We start from the raw sequence: 20,761 nt of genomic DNA, 5'->3' as shown, positions 1-20,761 counted from the left end.
TGGAAAGAGAGGCCCATTGGACTTGCAAACTTTATATGCCCCAATATAGGGGAATGCCAGGGCCAAAAGAATGGGAATGGGTGGGTAGGGAAGTGGGGAGCGCTATGGGGGACTTTTGGGATAGCATTGGAAATGTAATTGAGGAAAATATGTAATAAAAAATATTAAAAATTAAAAAAAAAGAAAATGCATGTGAAAATTATAATCTCGCAGAAAGAATGTTATAAATAGAAAAAAAATATTCTAATAGGAATTTCAGAAATTGGGAGGGATTCCAGGTGCATCCCTATGCCTATTGTTACTATGATGGACTTACAGAAACAAAGGATTTTAGTTTAAATATTGTGATATTATTTGTGTGTATGGTAGGCTTTGTGTTGACACACAGATTTTTTCCTATTTATATAATTTTGTTAAATGTCATGCTTATTTATGCAGAGGTAATAAACACTAAATTGTATTAAATCAATTAAAAATAAATAAAAATTACTAGTTGTTCATCATAATCCTCTAACACTACACCTGTCTTTAGCCATATCAAATAAGGAAGCTATTTCTTTCCATTATAAGGAAAATGTGTAATTTATTAATTTTCCTAAAAGATTCAAACCTTTCATGCAAATCTAAATTAAACACTTTGTCATATTCTTAACTCTATAAGAAAATTACACCAGTCAAGTTAACTGGCTTGTTAAATGAAATATTTTACTTTACCCAAGTAGCATGAAGAACACCTTTCAAATTAGGCTCAATTTCCTTATTTTTAAGTCTCCTGTCAACTCTGGAAGGTTCCTTACTTTTCTCAAGTCTTATCTTGTGTGCACCTGTAGGTCACAAGGAAAATAATTGTTACTTATATCAAAGTCAGTGTGAATATATACATCATTCATTTGCACACATTATAATAATCACATTTTTCATGGAATGGCAAGTGAGTTATATTAAGCACAATAAAACTAATGTGTGTTCTAGAAGGCAAATTCTTCAACAACAGTAGTGCTTTGCAAAAACAATTCTTTGATAATGAAAAATTTTCACATTTGCAGGTATCCATTATGTGGCTCTTAACTGCTGAAAATGTGGTATCTATGGCTGAACCAATTCATAATTTAATGGAGAATTCAATAGCCATATTCAATAAATAACATACAATGAAACACCTCAAAAAAGGCCCCTCCAAAATGATTTTTATGTATTACAAATTATTTTTTCCCATTTTTTAATTGGATATTTTCCTTAGTTACATTGCAAATGTTATCCTCTTTCTAGGTTTCCCCTCTAGAACCCCCCACTCCACCCCCACCCCCTGCTTCTATGAGGGTGTTCGCCCACCTACCCACTCACTACCATCTCCCCACCCTCATATTCCCCTATACTGTGGCATCTAGCCTTCTTCACAGGACCTCGGGCCTCTTCTCCCATTGCTGCCAGACAAGGCCATCCTCTGCTACTTATGTGGCTAGAGTCATGAGTCCCTTCATGTTTACTCCTAGGTTGGTGGTTTAGTCCCTGGGAGCTTTTGGGGGGGAGCTGGATATTGTTGTTTTTCCTATGGACTTCAAACCCCTATAGATCCTTCAGTCCTTTTTCTAACTCCTTCATTCAGGACACTGAGCTCAGTCCAATGGTGGGCTGTGAGCATCCACCTCTGTATTTGTCAGGCTCTGGCAAAACCTCTCAGGAGACAGCTATATCAGGCACCTGTCAGCATACACTTCTGGCACCCATAATAGTGTCTGTGTTTGGTGACTGTAAATGGGGTGGATTTCCCTGTGGGGCAGTCTCAGGATGGCCTTTCCTTCAGTCTCTGCTCCACACTTTGACTCTGTATTTGCTCATGTGAGTATTTTGTGCCCCCTTCTAAGAAGGACTGAAGCACCCACACTTTAGTCTTTCTTCTTCTTGAGCTTCATGTGGTCTGTGAATTGTTTCTTGGGTAATCTGAGTTTTTGGATTAATATCTACTTATCTGTGAGTGGACACCATATGAGTTCTTTTGTGAATGGGTTACCTCATTCAGGATAATATTTTCTAGTTCCTTCCATTTGTTTAAGAATTTCGTTTTCTGTATCCATTCCTCTGTTGAAGGATATCTGGATTGTGTCCAGCTTCTGGCTATTATAACTTGGGCTTCTATGAACATAATGGTGCTGCACGTGTCCTTGTTATATGTTGGAACAATTTTTGGATATATTCCTAGGAGTGGAGAGACTGGGTCCTAAGGTAATATTATGTCTAATTTTCTGAGGAACCACCAGACTCATTACCAGAGTGGTTGTACCAGCTTGCAATCCCACCAACAATGGAGGAGTGTTCGTCTTTCTCCACATCCCACCAGCATCTGCTGTCACCTGAGGTTTTGATTTAGTCATTCTGCCTTGTATGACGTGGAATCTCAGGGTTGTTTTGATTTGCATTTCCCTGATAACTAAGGATGTTGAACATTTCTTTAGGTGCTTCTTGGCCATCAATATTCCTCAGTTGAAAATTATTTGTTGAGCTCTGTGCCCATTTTCTTTTTTTATATGTTCAGTGGTTTTATTACAGTTAACAAAATTATATTATGAAAGATACAAAAGATTATTATGATGATGATGATTATTATTATTATTTATTTTTCAAGTGGTTTGCCATCTTTTACTGTTATGGCTTTAAATTTTCTTTCTACCCAAGAGGTGTAAAAATTGTTTAGTCCTTGCCTTAATAAAATTTAAAATATTTACAAACTCAAAATACATGCTTTCATAACTGAAATTTTCACCTGAGAATTCACTGTAACATCGCCATTATATGTCCCAACACAGCTATTGGGTATTTGTAAGTTTAGACTTCAATTTATCATAAAATTATATGAATTCTCTGGTTTACAATGTGTAAAATCTTATACAAGCCAATGGATTTCCTACCTCACTGTACACTCAACTATCTGCCATTGGTTCTTGTGTGTGTACATATGTCAAATCTTTTGCTTTAAATGTAAATATTTACTTTGAAAAGTTATTTACCTTTTTATGATAAAGCCTAGTTCTCACCTCAGTTTAAAGGTATTTTCTAAGACACTTGGTTTAAATTTCCATTTATGAACAGTTTAGCATTAAAGGTTAATTTTAATGTTATCTGGTAATTATACTTTTCTTAAAAATTTAGAATTACTTTTAAAACTCAAAGTATTTGATTTCATAACTGTTTTTTCAGTATGAAGAGTATATATCATCATATTATTTCCTTATTTGTTCCTTTCTCTATTGCTCTCCCACATGTCATGACCACCCACCCCCATTGATTCCTCTCCCTGTAAGTCTCACATTCTGCTCATGTATTATCTGTATGTCACTGCTGTCTATACCACTTCCCTTATGCTCTCTTCAGACCCTCACTCCATCACTTCTCTAGTTGTCACACCCACAATACACCTGCACAATGCACACACATATACACACATACTACTCACAGGCATGTGTAGATACATGAATATTTTATATGTATATCCTACTTATGGAAGAAAAAATATTTGATATTAGACTTTCTGAGTTTCAGTGGTTGGATTTAACATAAGAATTCCCGATTCTCTTATGATGTTATTTTTTCTTTACAGCTGAATAAAATTCCTCTGTGCATAGATACTATGCTCTCTTTATCATATTAAACTGTTTACAAATATCTAGATTAGTTCCATCTTCTATCGATTGTAAATAATGAGGAAATATTCACAGCTACTCAGGCATACCTATGGGAGAGTCATTTAATTAGGTAACATCATACTTTTATTTTCAGTTTTTGGAAAAGATTTCTAATCATTTCTAAATTTGTATGTTAGAAAATATGTGCACATGAACAATTTCCTGTGTAGCCCACAGGTCCAGGTAGTTGTGACAAACTCAGGTCCTCTGCAAGAGTTGTGTGCATTCTCAGCAGCTAAAACATCTCTCCAGCCCCAGATGTTCTGAAGTTTTTTGGGGAGAAACCTCCAGAGTAACTTTAGAAGTTTATATTGCCACCAGCATTGAGTAAAGGTTTTTCTTTCCCCATGTTCTCATGAGCATTAATTCTCTTGAGTACAGATTCTCTGACCACAATGAAATAGAATTTTAATGCAGGATAAATTTGCATTTCCATAATGGGAAAAGATACCAAATGTTCTTCAAATATTCATTGTCTATTTGTATTTCTTTAAAAACTGATTATTTAGCTAGATGTTGTTGGCACACACCTTAAATCCCTGCAATTAGAAGGGAGAGACACATGAATCTTTGATTTCAAGGACAGCATGATCTAGGGAGTGAGTTCCAATATAGCCAGAGCTATATACTACATCCTTGGTAAAAAAAATGAGCTCCAACATAGGCTGTGTTAGTAATGAGGTTTCCTTTACAGAATTGTTTCAGCTGTTTCTCAAATGTTTGTGTATATTATACTTTCATCCTTCATTTTTATTTGTTTAAGAACTCAACCTGAACATTCACTGACCCCTTTTCTTCTTTCCTTGCTTGCTCTTGGCTTCTTTATTAGCAAGTCCATTCCTTCACTGGCATTAGAGCTTCTTTGTAATTTCATTATATATTGTAGAGTGGCTGAGGCATCTAGCCTCATTGTGTGAGAAACTACTGACCAGGATTTCAGGGACAGACATGGTGGATTAGATGCACCAGAACTTGTAAGACATCCTAATGAAATATTATATATATATGTGTATATATATATATATATATATATATGAATAATACACACACAGATATGGATAGTACAGATTCATTCAGTATGGTCTATTATAATAGACTAACAATGTGACTAACAATGGCTAAATAGATTTGAGTATACTTTTATATTTAAAAGCATCTATGCACTTCAAATAAAATGAGATAACAAAAAGAAATAATGAGTAACACAAATAAATACAAATAAAAATATAGCTCATAAATATAATATTTGGATATGATCCTGCTTGATTTAATAAAAACAACAACAAAACACTGATAATATTCCTTTGTCACAGAGCAATGCCAGGGGAGTATGCTTATACTCATTTTGAAATTAGTTAATCTGTGCTTTGAGAATGGGAGCAGAGGGTAAAAAATACTGAGACTAATTATATTTCTTTTTATACTCACCGGGTAAATTAGATGGAAAACAGAACAGTGGTAAAGTTGTAAAAAATGGGATTGAACCAACAAAAATAAAAGATTTCCACCAACCACTCTGCAATATTCGAAACCTTTGAACATGTCCACTTGTACAAAGAAATAGAGAAAATTTCAGTTAGGAGCTTTAATTAAAAAAATCATAATTTGTTGCTAGAATTTTCTGTTTATCTATATTTACTTGTAATTTGTCACTATCAATTGGGGGCTTTGCTGACAAGAGCCAGTTGTCAGCATTCACTGCCACTGTTTTGTTTTTTCTCCCATCATAGCCTTATTTACCCACTTCCCTTTTCAGTATCATGACTCAGGCAGCAGAAGGTCCGACTTGTTCCTATTTAAAAACTTTCTCCCTTTAATCTGTGCCTCTGGAAAACCAAGACTTGTTTCTTTTTCTGGCTTCTTTAATTTTTCACCTGACCTCTGTAGCAAGAAACCTGGCTCCTTAGTTTGAACTGCTTTTCTTGTTGATGGCATCTGACCCTTGAGGACACATGACACCAGCAATCCCTCCCTTCAGGTCCCTTGTGCTAAGTGTATTTGCTACTTCTGCATTCTTTCCAGTTTTCCTTTAGGACTCATTTGAATTCTACTTAAGGTTAATTTTGCTATTCACAAAGCTTAGTAGGTGGCAAGGTAGGGAGGGGATATGAAATACCCTGTGCTGGGGTTTGCTAAATTTTTGTCTCACAGAGTGCCTATGAGCTATCTGTATCTCTTCTCTTTAATCAATGTTGAGCCCAGTAGAATAATTTTCAAACTTACCAAGAGTTGTTTGTTTTTATGTATATATGTATGTTTGTTTATTTTAATCATTTAGGGATAAGATTTACAGAAGTCAGTGAATATTTTATTAATGATATTTTCAAATCCACACCATGGGAAATCTTAGCTGGGAGATAGAGAGATGACCCAGCAGAGATTATGATCACTGGATGTACTTGCAGGGAACAGGGTTTGGTTTCTTGTAACCACATGGTAGCAAACAGTCATCTGTAGGTTTCAAAGGATTCAATGCTCTACCACTTCACACACATCATGCAGACACACATATGCTGCAAAACCACTCCCACACATAAAATACAACTGAATACACCTTTATTATGAAGTAAACTCTTCACTAACAATCATTGTAGGAAAGATGCTCACTTGTGCCCCAGCTTGTTCTGGGGGAGCTCTTCTCCTACAACATTTGAAGAGTTTCTTACACTTCCTCTCATCAAATGTGGACGTGTTCACAGTGGTATTCACTGGTGAGGCAATGCCTCTTCATTTGGGGGTGTTATTGGGGAATATAGATATCCACCCCCAGTCATGTATGATCCCAATCTTTGTTTTCAATAACTGATTGTCATATGTTAATATGTAGCATCCATAGGAGCTAGACATTTCCCTCTTTTTATTATCTGTTTATTGTTGTTTATTTATTGTGGTCCTTTTGATTAAACCCAGTGCCTTCTGCATGTCAAGCAGGATCTCTGTAATTAAAAACTCCCTACCTTAATTTGAAAGACTTCGAGGTCACTCTAAGCTGAACAGGCTCATCTTAATCCCCCAAACCCTTGAGAATACATAGATCACATAGATCCCTGTTGTTTGTAATATCCACAAGTTTTACATTTCCTGGTACTGTGAATCTATGTATATGTTTTAATAACATATTACATGTGACACATACTATGTGTATTTGTTCTCTTAAAGAACTGGGGCCTCAACTAAATGCAAAACCTTTAACTATTAAAGCTAAGCAACAATTTTGACAGGGTGATCATATGTACCAGCTGTATGTTGAAATCAAAGTATTTCCTTCATGGTAGAAATAAGCAGTTTGAAAACTAAAAAATTATGATTCTACTATACAACATTCAGCAAATTGTTTGAAAGCCCCATATACTAGTTTTAAAATACATATTGAGTAAAATCTATATCAAACATTTTGGAAAATGTTTAAAGGACTAGAGAAACAGCATAGCATGCTGCTTTCTTTCATGGAATAGTAATAATGCTTCCCAATTTGACTCTTAAGTTTAGTTGAAATCTAAGTGCTATGCTTGTTATCAGAATGCTGGATTTACCAGGAAGAATATGTGTTTACTTTAAATAATTATTGGATTCTTAAAATGTTTTAAATATATTTAATTGATATATATGAGTGTTTTTCCTGCATGTATGTAGTGCATTATAAGCAGAGTTCAGAAGAGACTGTCACATACACCCTGGACTAGTGGTTACAGATGGTTGTGAGCCACCAAGTAAGTGCTGGGATCACCAGGTCCTCTGAAAGAACAAGTGGTGATAACTGCTCACCTATCTCTTCAGCTTCAAAGTGTTTTTGTGTGTGTATGTGGTGGGGGTATGCTTAACGACAAGTGTTAAACCATCCACAAAAATTCAAATACTAAAAAAAAATGAAGTTTTAATACTGAAATAAAGAAAATATATCATGTAATATGAAAGAAGGACAATTTTTAACTATGAGGGTGTTTAAATACAAAATTCTTTGTTGTCAATAATTTTTAGTAAGTGCATAAATATATAAAAGAGCAAAGAATTCATAATTATCTCAATGCTTATTAAAAGTTTTAGATCAACAGTGTCAACTAAGCAAGACCACTTGGAGCTGCCAGAAACTAAGGTACCAATCCAGGAGCATACATGCCCTCTTCCCTGGCCCAGGCAAATATGCAGCAGAGCACTGCCTTTCTGGCTTCAGGGGGAGAGGATGTGCCTAATCCTGTAGAGACTTGATGTCCAGGAAAGGGAGGTGCTGCGGAGGTGTGAAGTGGAGGTGTGTGGCAAGCACCCTCTCAGAGGTAAAGGGATGTGGGGTAGGGAGATAGGAACTCTGGGAGGAGGAACCAGGAAGGGGGCAATGTTTGGAATGTAAATAAATAGTTTAATAAAAAGATATTATGGAAAAATTCAACCACTCTTCTAGTTAAATCTCAAAGAAAGTATCAGAAGAGCCATGTACCCTCAAGTATAATAGGGGTCGTAAGCCATGGCTACAGGAAGGCCTGATCTAAACAAGGGCAATCTGAAAGCCTTTCCTCTGCAGTTAAGAATGGAAAATGAGTGTCAATTCTGCACATATACTCAAGAGAGCTCTTCTGTCTTAACCCAAGTAGCTGGATGAGGAAAAGAAATAGAAAAATTATACATAGGAAGAAGGGAAACTAATTTATTTAAAGATGATAAGATTCGATGCTTAATACGCCCTGGAGACTCACTGAGATATCTTGAGATATTATTATTCTAAATGCCTTTGGCAGGGTAGTATGATAGAGAATTGGCACATAAAAATTAATTAATTCTTTAAGTTGAAAATCTTCATTCTCATCTATTTCTATTGCATATGCCAGCAAAATTTTGCTGAAAGGACCCTGATATAGATATCTCTTGTGAGGCTATGCCAGTGCCTGGCAAATACAGAAGTAGATGCTCACAGTCATCTATTGGATGGAACAGAGGGCCCCTAATGGAGGAGCTAGAAAAAGTACCCAAAGAGCTGAAGGGGTCTGCAATCCTATAGGTGGAACAACAATATGAACCAACCAGTACCCCCCGGAGCTCGTGTCTCTAGCTGCATATGTAGCAGAAGATGGCCTAGTCAGCCATCACTGGGAAGAGAGGCCCTTTGGTCTTGCAAACTTTATATGCCCCAGTACAGGGGAATACTAGGGCCAAGAAGTGGGAGTGGGTGAGTAGGGGAGCAGGGCAGGGGGAGGGTATAGGGGACTTTTGGGATAGCATTTGGAATGTAAATGAAGAAAATATCTAATAAAAAATTGAAAAAAAAATAAATGACTTTCCTAGAACCAATAATGAGCATACTTGAAAACAAAAAAACAAAACAAAACAAAAGAAAAACAGAAAACACCTACATTAACAGATGAACCAAGACAAAATATGAACCTAGGGGAAAACTTATAAAAGTAAAAGTGTACTTTTTTGACCATCCTCAGTAGGTCAAGTACACACAACACTAGGAAAACTGTCAAGATCTAGAGAAGAAATGAAGGAGAATAATAAACGATGGAATGTCCTCCATGTTCATGAGTTAGGAGAATATTGTGAAAACAGACATATTCTTTCATTCTTTAAACAGTTTTACAGTCCAGACTTTATCTTCCTCCTGGTCCACCCTCCAACTATTCTAAATCTTACACCCCCAACCACCATCTCTAAGAGCAAGTCCCCACCTCACCCCTGCACAAGACCTTTCCACTGCATTGGGCCTCAATTTCTTGAGGGTTAGGTGCACCTTCTCTGACTGAGTCCAGACCTGACAGTCCTCTGCTGCATATGTGATAAGTGACTCATATCACCAAGTGCGTTTTGCCTGCATGATGGCTCAGTGAAAGATCCTGGATGTCCAGGTTAGTTGAGAGTGCTTACTATACGGTAGTCTTCCTCCTCAGCTTCTTTCAGCTTTTCCTTATTCAACCATTGGTAGGGTGCAACTATCTGCATCTCACTTTCAGCTACTTCTTGGGCCTTGCAAAGGACAGTATGATAGGTCCCTGCTTGTAAACAAACCATAGCATCAGTAATAGTGTCAGGCCTTGAGGCCTCCCTTTGAGCTGGACCTCACTTTGAGCCTGTCAGTGGACATTCTTTTCCTCAGGCTCTTCTCTATTCTTGTTCCTACAGTTCTTTCAGACAGAAACAATTCTTGGTCCGAGTTTTTGACAGTGGGAGTGCAACCCTATCCATGCACTTCATGCCCTGTGTTTTCATTAGAGGTGTACTCTACAAGTTCCTTCTCTCCACTGTAGGGCATTTCATTTAAGCTCCCTCCATTTGAGTCTTGAGTCTCTCACCTCCCAGGTCTCTGGTATATTTTAGAGGGTCCCCCCTCCCACCTCCTACCCCTGCCCCCAGAGGTTGCCTTTTTAGATTATTCATGCTTGCCCTCAGGGTTTCAATCCTGTTTTCCCTCACTCCCAATACATGATTATGTTTGCCTCTTCCCCTCTCTGTCACCTTTCCCATCTAGGTCACTCCATCCTACCCTGTCCTCCTGTGATTGTGTTGTTTTTCCTTTCAAGTGGTTTTGAGGTGTCCTCACTTGGGCCCTTCAGCTTGTTAGCATTCTTGAGTTGTGTGGATTGTATTCTTGGAATTCTGTACTTTTTTTTTTTTTTGCTAATATCCATTCATTGGTGAGTACATATTGTGCATCTTTTGTGTCTGCATTACCTCACCCAGGAAGATATTTTCTAGTTCCATTCATTTGCACAGAAACCTCATGTTGTCCTCATTTTTAATAACTGTGTAGTATTCCATTGTGCACATGAACTACATTTTCTGTATCCATTCTTCTGTTGAGGGATATCTGGGTTGTTTCCAGCTTCTGACTATCACAATCAGACCTCTATCAGTGTAGTAGATCACTTGCCTCTGTGACATCATGGGTCATCTTTTGGATATGTGCCCAGGTATGTGGTAGAGTGGTTCTTCAGGTAGTTCTATTTCCAGTTTTCTGAGGAACCTCCAGTTTGATTACCAGACTGGTTTTACCAGTTTTCAATCCTACTACATCCTTGCCAACATGTGCTGTCACCTGTGGTTTTGATCTTAGCCATTCTGATTGATGTAAGGAGGAATTCCAGGGTCATTTTGATTTGCATTTCTCAGAAGACTGAGGACTTTTAAACATTGCTTTCAGTGCTTTTTAGACATTCAAGGTTTTTCTGTTGTGAATTTTTTGTTTAGCTTTGTATGTCATTTTATGATTGGGTTGTTTGGTTTCTTGGTGGTTAGCTTCTTGAGTTCTTTATATAACTTGGATATTAACCCTGTATTGGATGTGGGGTTAGTGAAGACTTTTCCCCAATTTGTAGGTTGTTGATTTGTCCTATTGTCTATATCCTCTGCCTTACAGAAGCTTTCCAGTTTCATGATGTCCCATTTATCATTTTTTATTTATCTTAGAGCCTGATCCATTGGAGTCCGGTTTAGGAAATTTCCCCAATGCCAATGATTTCAAGGCTCTTTCCCACTTACTCTTCTACTAGATTCAGTGTACCTGCTTTTTTTTTTTTAAATTAGGTAATTTCCTCAATTACATTTCCAATGCTATCCAAAAAGTCCCCAATACACTCTGCTTGTGGACGTTGTACATCGTGGTGCGGAGCCTAGTGCGCACCACGATGTACAACGTCCACAAGCAGCAGTGCTGTGTGCTGAGCTGTGCACCAGATGGAGAAGCTCTGCTTTTTTTTTTTTAAATCATAACAAAGGGGAAATCAGGGGAGTGTACAGGGGGGGGGGCAGTCTTCGAAAACAAGGGCTCTGCTTGTGGACGTTGTACATCGTGGTGCGGAGCCTAGTGCGCACCACGATGTACAACGTCCACAAGCAGGCCATTCTGATTGATGTAAGGAGGAATTCCAGGGTCATTTTGATTTGCATTTCCCTGATGATTAAGGATGTTGAACATTTTTTCAGGTGCTTCTCTGCCATTCGGTATTCCTCAGGTGAGAATTCTTTGTTCAGTTCTGAGCCCCATTTTTTAACGGGGTTATTTGATTTTCTGGAGTCCACCTTCTTGAGTTCCTTATATATAATGGATATTAGTCCCCTATCTGATTTAGGATAGGTAAAGATCCTTTCCCAATCTGTTGGTGGTCTTTTTGTCTTATTGACGGTGTCTTTTGCCTTGCAGAAGCTTTGCAACTTTATGAGGTCCCATTTATCGATTCTCGATCTTACAGCGCAAGCCTTTGCTGTTCTATTCAGGAATTTTTCCCCTGTACCCATATCTTCGAGGCTTTTCCCTACTTTCTCCTCTATAAGTTTCAGTGTCTCTGGTTTTATGTGGAAGTGTACCTGCTTTTATGTTGAGGTTCTTGATCCACTTGGACTAGAGCTTTGTGAAAAGTGACATATAGTGAAAGATGGGTATATTTTCATTTTTCTACATTCTGATAGCCATTTATTGAAAATGCATTCTTTTTCCATTGAATATTTTTGGTTTCTTTATCAAAGATCAAGTGTCCATAAGTGTGTGGTTTTATTTATGGGTCTTTAATTCTATTCCATTGATCAATGTGTCTATTTCTGTATCAATTCCCTGCAGTTTTTATCACTATTGCTCTGTAGTATCACTTGAAGTAAGGGATGGTGATTCCTCCAAAAGTTCTTTTATTGTAAACAGACATATTACTGAATCATTTCTAAAAATATAATTCAATACTTAGCAAATGCTGATGACATTATTTACAGAGTTAGAAGAAATATCCTAATATTCAAATGGAGACACAAAGTCTCTAAACTTCCAGAGGCTGAGGAAACACAATGCTGGATATTTTGATACTGAATCTTAAGTGGACTACAGACTCAGAGTGCCTAATATTGCATGGTATTTGTGATAGAGATGGTAACAAACAAAAGCTGCACTGCAGACTTCTAATTATAAATGAGGGGTGAAAAATCACAGGCTGGAATATAGAGAGCTGTGGGGTAATGGGCTATGCACAGACAGTCTGGTCTCCAGTTGAGCTGAGGTCTTGAATCCCAAGGGACCTGGTGGGTGGTAGTTTCCACCTACATGAGACAGAAGGCATTCGATCATGTCTCCTGGACTCCTGGATCCTGTTGAAGTCTAAGTTACCACTCCCACAGCCCCCACAGGAGAGACATATGGCTATAGGTCATGTAGACAATGTCCTAAGCTTCTGGCCTTCTGGCTAGACTCCTTCACACAGTTACCTAGTAACAGCAAGATAAGAAGCTCATTATAAGAGGGGCTGTTTGGCCCCTCCTTGCTCTCTAAGCTTTTACCTTTCTCGCTTAAGTTTTCAACTTTCTTATTCTCTACCTCTATTTCTACATTTCCCTTCCCCCTTCTCTTCACGTAGCCATGGCCAGCCTCTCTCTCTCTTTCTACCTTTCCTCTTTTCCCTTACCCTCTCTTCCCTTTCTTCTGTGGCCAAGTGCCACCCCAAAGCCCTTGTTCAGTTCTCAACTCCTCTACTCTGTTCTCAGCTCCTTTACCATATCCAGCATGGGATGCCAGAGACTGAGAACCTGGCACCTGGGGCTGCCCCTTGTCCACCACTCGCTGTATGGTGTCAGTGGCTTAACACAGCCAGACGCCCACCCAGGGTCTCACCAGAGCACAGGAACTCTGGCAGGAGGCAGGTTCTCTTCTACTCCCCTCTTCCCCTACACCCACAGACCCACAGACAGCTTCTATAAGAACTGGTTCTGGGGAAAGTAGATGTCCATATGCAGAAGATGAAAGCAGATCTTTCTCTCTCACCCTAAAGTCAATTAAAATGAATCAAAGGCCTTAATCTAAACCCTGCAAATTTGAATCTAGCAGAGAAAAACTAAACGAAGGGACGCTAGGGCAAAGGTACAAGCAGAGACTTCCATTGCACTGGGTATGTGGGTTCTTCACTCATTTCTTGAGGTTCTTCCTCCACCTTCTTAGGGTATCATTTATATTCCTTTCTTTCTTTCTTTCTTTCTTTCTTTCTTTCTTTCTTTCTTTCTTTCTTTCTTTCTTTCTTTCTTTCTTTTCTTTTCTTTTCTTTCGTCCTTTCTCTCTTTCTCTCTTTCTTTCTTTCTTTCTTTCTTTCTTTCTTTCTTTCTTTCTTTCTCTCTTTCTTTCTTTCTTTTCTTTCGTCCTTTCTCTTCTTTCTTTCTTTCTTTCTTTCTTTCTTTCTTTCTTTCTTTCTTTCTTTCTTTCTTTCTTTCTTTCTTTCTTTCTTTCTTTTGTTTTTGTTTNTGGATACTTCAGTAGTCTCAGTCTGGCATCAAAGGCCTGGAGGATTTGTGGGAGCTTCTGCTCTTCAGTCCATGCTGGAAAGCTGTAGAAGCTGGGTTCTTTCTTTCTTTCTTTCTTTCTTTCTTTCTTTCTTTCTTTCTTTCTTTCTTTCTTTCTTTCTTTCTTTCTTTCTTTCTTTCTTTTGTTTTTGTTTTTTTTGGTTTTTGGTTTTTTGAGACATGGTTTCTTTGTATAGCCCTGGATGTCCTGGAACTCACTTTGCAGACCAGGCTGGCCTCGAACTCAGAAATCTACCTGCCTCTGCCTCCCGAGTGCTGGGTTTAAAGGTGTGTGCCACCATGCATTTATATTTCTTACTAATTTTCATTTTCAAAAAGTGACAATGCATCATCAAAGCTTGCTATGCAGTGTTTTTTATTGATGTGATAGTTTAGATATTTGTGTATTGAATACATTTAAGATAGCTATTAACTTTATTGCTAAAATAGCTATTAACTTTATAGCATTTCTTCTATGGAGGTAAGTGCCTGATGCATAAAGTTTATATTATTATATATTACATTATATTGTAGTATAGTATAGTATAGTATAGTATAGTATAGTATAGTATAGTATAGTGTAGTAGTATGTTGGTCCAGATTTATAAAATTACTTTTAGCTATGAGTTTTACATTTTAAAATTTTACTTACTAATCTCAGTTTTAGTAAATTAGTTCATATTTTTTTTAGGATAGGTTTCCTTTTCTTCCAAACAATCTAAAGTAATCTACATCATTTTCAATGAGTGCTACAAAAGCATTTAGGAGTTTATAAGTAACATCAAGTAAGGAGAAAAAAGACCTATGAATTTGAAAGGGAGTGGGAAGAAGTATATGGGAGGGTGTGGAGAGAGGAAAGGAATAGGGAAGTGATGAAAACATGCTCTAATCTCAAAAACTAAAAACATAAAATTTAAATACATTGTCATAGATTTTAAGTTTTCTGCTGAGAAGTAGATTAATACTTTAGTATGGGCTCTTGTTTGTTGTTTTCTTTTAATCCCTTTTGAATACTTAATATCCCTTTTATTTCTGAAAGCAAGATGTATGATTTCCATAGACAGTTAAATGTAACCTGTTGTATGACATTTGATTTTATTGTGTCTGAATAGTTATATAATTTTGATTTTAGCTAATTTTTTTTGGAAAACCTTTTGATATCTTTGACATATTGATGTCTCACATGAATTTAAATAATTTCAATATTTGTTTTTTATCCATGCCCAAATATCTAATTATTTCTCCTCATTATTTTATTATTTTTCTACTATTTATTTTCAAATTGCCTGCTACAAGCTCATTAACTATTTTATGGTATCTAATATGCTATTGATACTTTAATTTCACTTTGTGTAATTTACATATCAGGATACATTTTTGGTTTGGTATACTTTCCCTTTTATAGAAGCATAAAATCATATATCTATACTTGCTTTTAAAGATGCTGTGTGTGTGTGTGTGTGTGTGTGTGTGTGTGTGGTGTATTTGTGTGAGAGTATGTATATAAATAATTGCAGGTGAATAAGAGGCACAGGCAGTTGTAATCAAACCCAGATCTTGTGTAAGAATGGTATGCACTTTTAACTGCTAATACATCTCTTCAGGACATTATTTTTTGGGATTTTTCTCTCGAGGATCCTCCATAATAATGATCCAAGATTATATTGCCACCAGTGGGTAAAGGTCTTTCTATTGCCACATCCTCAAGAGCATCCATTCTCTTAGTTATCACTGTTCTGATCAAGTTGAGATGGAATTTAAAAGCAGGCTCCATTTTCATTTTCTTAATATTAAAAGATGTTGAAAACTTTTCAAATATTTAGTGTGTGCCTGTACTTTTTAAGGAACTGACTATTTGGAATATTAATCTATGTTATAATAGTAAATACTTCTCCATGGCAACTTTTGCTCTTTGACTGATTGTTGTTGACCTAAAAAATATATACTCCTTCATGGGCTTAGAGCCTACTTCTTTAGGAACCAAACAGGTTCTGAAGATCATCTGAGACACTGACCCTCATGGATGGGACAAATGATTTTCCATTCAGAGGCAATTATCAGTGGATGAACAGAACATATACATATATAGATATGTGTATATAATAACTTATATACAATGTGATATGTATAATATACATTATATAATAGATAAGATATAAATGCATATATAATATAATGTATATAACACATAGATATAGCATGGATATAGATATGCAAAGATAGAGATTCATTCTATAAATTCTGTTAATCTAGAGAGCACTGACTAACAGAATAGGTAAATATATTTGAGTATACTTCAATATAAGAGGCAACTGTGCACTTTAAATATGTGTTAGAACAGGTGTGCAGGTCAGAGGACAAACTATTTGAACAAATATTTTAACCAAGAATCCATTCATATTTGTTAATATATGATTAGATTATCATATATCAATTAGATTATCTTATATCAATTAGAATTCTGATTTCAATGAATATTTTGCTCATTGGAACATTCAGATATTAATATAGTAGTCATTTATTCTAACTTGATTTCTTTATAGAGTGCATATCAAAATATACTTTTCAATTTTGCATGCATATGTATGTGTATGATATAGGATTAGGTCAGAGTACAAATTGCAGGAGTTTGTACTTTCTATCAGGTGGGACCTGGTTTCTAATGAAATGTCTTCAGCATTGGTGTCCAGCGCCTCTATGTAATAAGACATCTTGCTGGACTGATTTAATCTTTGTAATATCATTATTTTTGTCATTTGCTTTCCAGAAATTCTAATCAAGATGTTTATTCCTCTGAGTTTGTAGCCTCTTTTGTATACAAAAGCAAGATGGCACACTAGATTCGGCTTTGTCAATGTTCTGTTTTTTATGTAACATAGGTTTTTCAGCAATACAATGGATAAATGGGTGCAAACATTATCAATAAAATACTTGCAAACTGAATACAAGGACATATCCAAAACATATTCTGCCATGATCAGGTAGGCCTAGTCTCAGAGATGCAGATATCATTCCACATACTTAATTCAATAAATATAGCTAAACACATAAACAATGACAAAAATCATAGGATAACTACATTAGATACAGAAGAGCACTTTGAAAAATGAAACACCTTCTTATGATAAAGATCCTAGATATTCTGGAGATATAAGAGACCAACCTCAACATAACACAGGTGATTTACATAAAAAATCAACTAAATGGAAATACACTCAAGAAACTGATACTAAAATTAGAACCAGGAACAAAGGGCTCTTTCCATACTTACTCATTTTAGTACTTGAAACCTAACCTAAAGCAGTAAGACGAGAAGGAGATCAAGGTGATAGAAATATAAAAAGAAGACTAACAAGTAATCTTTATTTTCTGATCATATGGTTTTGTGACTAAAAGACCCTAAACACTCCATGAGGAAATGTGTACAACCAATAAACATTTTCAGCAGAACAGCAGAAAACAAAATCAACAATAACAAAACATTTAGGAGAGTTCCCATATACAAATGACAAATAGGCCAAGAAAGAAATCAATCAAACAGCATATTTCACAATAGCCTCAAAAATACCTTGAGTGAAAAACTATGTAATAAAAACTTAATACATTAAGAAGAACAGAAGATGAGATCAGAAGTAATAATGTAATGGTAATGGACATTCTTTTTTTTATTAATGTATTTTTATACACTCCATATTTCATTCCCCTGCCCCCTGTCCACCCTCTGACTGGTTCACATCCCACACCTCTTCCCCACTCCGTCTGCACCTGGATGTCTATACCTCCCACCCCACCTGACCTCTAAACTCCCTTGGACCTCCAATCACATGAGGGTTAGGTGTATTATCCCTGAATGAACACAGACCCTGCAGTCCTCTGCAGTATGTGTGTTGGGGGCCATATATCAGCTGGTGCATGCTGCTTGTTTGGTGGCCCAGTGTTTGAGGGATCCCAAGAGTCCAGATTAATTAAGACTGCTAGTCCTCCTACAGGGTCCTCCCTCTCCCCAGCTTCCCTCAGTCTTCCTAATTCAACAACAGGGGTAGGCTGCTTCTGTCCATTGACTGGGTACAAATATCTGCATCTGACTCTTCCTGGGTGCTTCCTGGGTCTTCAGGAATGTGGTCATGCTAGGTCCCTTTTTGTGAGTGTTCCATAGCCTGAGACCTTAGGACCTTCCCTTGTGCTAGATCCCAGTTTTTCCCTGTCCCTGGACCTTCTTTTCCTCAGGCTTCTCTCAATTTCCATTCCTGTAATTCTTTCAGATAGGAACAATTATGGACCAGACTTGTGACTGTGGGATGGCAACTCCATTCCTCACTTTTCTTTTTAATTGATATTTTCTTTATTTACATTTCAAATGTTATCACCTTTCATAGTGTCCCCTCAGAAAATCCCCTATCCTCTCCCCCTCCCCCTGCTCCTCAACCCACCCAACTCCTGCTTCCTGACCCAGGCATTCCCCTATACTGGGGAATAGAACCTTCACAGGACCAAGGGCCTCTCCTTCCATTGATGACCGACTAGGCCATCCTCTGATACATATGCAGCTAGAGCCACAAGTCCCTCCGTGTGTTTTCTTTGATTGGTGGTTTAGTCCCAAGGAGCTCTGGGGTTACTGGTTAGTTCATATTGTTCCTCCTATGGGGCTGCAAAACCCTTCATCTCCCTTCTTTATATCCTGTCTTCCTGCTGGAGTTAGGCTCTATAAGTTCCCTCTCCCTACTCGCTGGCATTTCATCTAAGGCTCCTCCCTTTGAGTCCTGAGAGTCTCTCACCTCCCAGGACTCTAGTGCATTTTGGAGGGTCCTTCCAAACTCCTACCTTCAGAGGCTGCCTGCTTCCATTCCTTCTGTTAGCCCTAAGTGCTTCAGTCATTTTCCCTCACCCAATAACAGATCAGGTTTCCCTCCCTCCACTTCCACTGTGCAGATTTGAAAACAATCATTACATTTCTTTTACACTTTTTTGTTAGAAATTTTCTATATTTACATTTCAAATTTCATCCCCTTCTGTGTATCATGCACATCGTTACTGTTGTAGTGCATTGAATGAGTACTGAATGTTTTTAACAACAAAACATAAAAAGCTAATGAACTTTTAAGTAATCATATTAATTATATTTCAAATAGTAAAATACAAATGCACAGTATAATTTTTTGTTTACATATATGTTTGCATATATGATGTTACACATCAACCAGTTTAATACTGTTGCTATGTATTATTCAACAAGTGATCTGTACAACATAAATTAAATAGAATTGTCAATAATATGACTTACACTGCTTGCATAGCTTCTTCCACAGGCAATATAAAACTTTTTACTCCTAGTAGATAACCCAGAAAGTATCCCACTGTTAGTGCAGCATCTGCAATAGCTAGAAAATGAAACACAGAACAAAAATACCTTAACAATTGTACTTGGTCATATAAAATACAAATGAACTATCTGTGATATCTATAATTTTTCATGCTCTTCTCTTGTCAGAGAGAAGATGGATAGGAATACAGTGGAAGAAATAGGAGTGGGTAAAAAATGGGAGAGAGAAAGTTGTATATATTTCTGGAATTTATTCTAATAAGTTTAAATAAAGTGACAAGAAACTCGTGATAAATTCATGCAAGAGTTGATGATATTCTTATAGTTGATGCTAGTCCTGATACTCAGTTGCTACTTCATTGGGAACAGTGAGTCTGCCCTGTTAGGGCTCTACATTGCTTGAGTGAGGACTGTTCTTATAACCAAAGTCATGTATTTTACTCAGTACTTAGTGGTTGTGAATATTAATTTTACCTAAAACAATGTCAGAGATCCATCTAACTACTGACTGAAAGTACAACTGGGTGGCATAGCCTTTTATCTAATCAGGTATAAGATAATCATATAATTATTTATTAACATAATTTTGTTATTTAATCTATATTTAATATAGCATAAATATATTTATATTCAATGTGAACATAAATTAATTGTATTTCCTTTAGTATATCACTACAGATATTATCAAAGTAAATATAAAGTACATTATATATTTATAAATCTTATCCAACCAATGACCTAATCATCTGACTCTGTACCTATACAATGAAGTTTCATCACTAAGGCTCTATAGTACAGCTTGAAGTCAGGGGTGGTGATTCCCCTAGAAGTTCTTTTATTGTTGAGAATGGTTTTCACTATACTGGGATTTTTGTTATTTCAGATGAATTTCAGAATTGCTCTTTTTATCTCTGTCAAGAATTGAGTTGGTATTTTGATGGGGACTGTGTTAAATCTGTATATTGCTTTTGGTAAGATGGGCATTTTTTCTTTGTTAATTCTGCAGAACAAAAAACATGGGATTTTTTACATCATCTGAGGTCTTCTTTGATTTTACTCTTCAGAGACTTGAAGTTTTGTCATACAAATCTTTCACTTGCTTGGTAAGAGTCACACCAAAATATTTTATATTATTTCTGACTATTGTGACCAAAAAATAAACCCACACACCTATGGTCACTTGATTTTTGATCAAGAAAACAAACCATCCAGTGATTAAAAGACAGTATTCTCAACAAATGGTGCTGGATCAACTGTTGGTCAGCATGTAGAAGAATGCAAATTTATCTATTCTTAGGTCCTTGTACAAGTTCAAATCCAAATGGGTCAAGAATCTCCACATAAAACCAGATATGCTGAATCTAATAGAACAGAAAGCAGAAAAGAGCCTCCAAATAATTGGCACAGAGGAAACTTTCCTGAGCAGAACACCAATGACTCATGCTCTAATATCAACAATTGACAAATGGGACCTCATAAAATTGAAAAGCTTCTGTAAGGCAAAGGTCACTGTAAATAGGACAAA

At 36.7% G+C, this 20,761-nt stretch overlaps 1 protein-coding gene across 5 annotated transcripts in view; it reads right to left on the bottom strand.

Moving 5' to 3' along the window:
- The window catches only part of LOC110297693 (solute carrier organic anion transporter family member 6A1-like), a 109,145-nt gene that overhangs the window by 63,702 nt on the left and 24,682 nt on the right, over positions 1–20,761 (bottom strand). For all 5 annotated transcript variants that reach the window (XM_021166614.1, XM_021166623.1, XM_021166641.1 and 2 more), the window contains exons 4-6: positions 19,198–19,294; positions 5,109–5,227; positions 715–824 (exon numbers count right to left, since the gene is read on the bottom strand). In XM_021166614.1, coding sequence (XP_021022273.1) covers positions 715–824; positions 5,109–5,227; positions 19,198–19,294 — 326 coding nt within the window. The remainder of the gene's footprint in view (positions 1–714; positions 825–5,108; positions 5,228–19,197; positions 19,295–20,761) is intronic.

Source organism: Mus caroli, chromosome 1, assembly GCF_900094665.2.
Source record: "Mus caroli chromosome 1, CAROLI_EIJ_v1.1, whole genome shotgun sequence".
Taxonomy (NCBI): Eukaryota; Metazoa; Chordata; class Mammalia; order Rodentia; family Muridae; genus Mus; species Mus caroli.
This window is presented reverse-complemented; position numbering and strand designations above follow the sequence as displayed.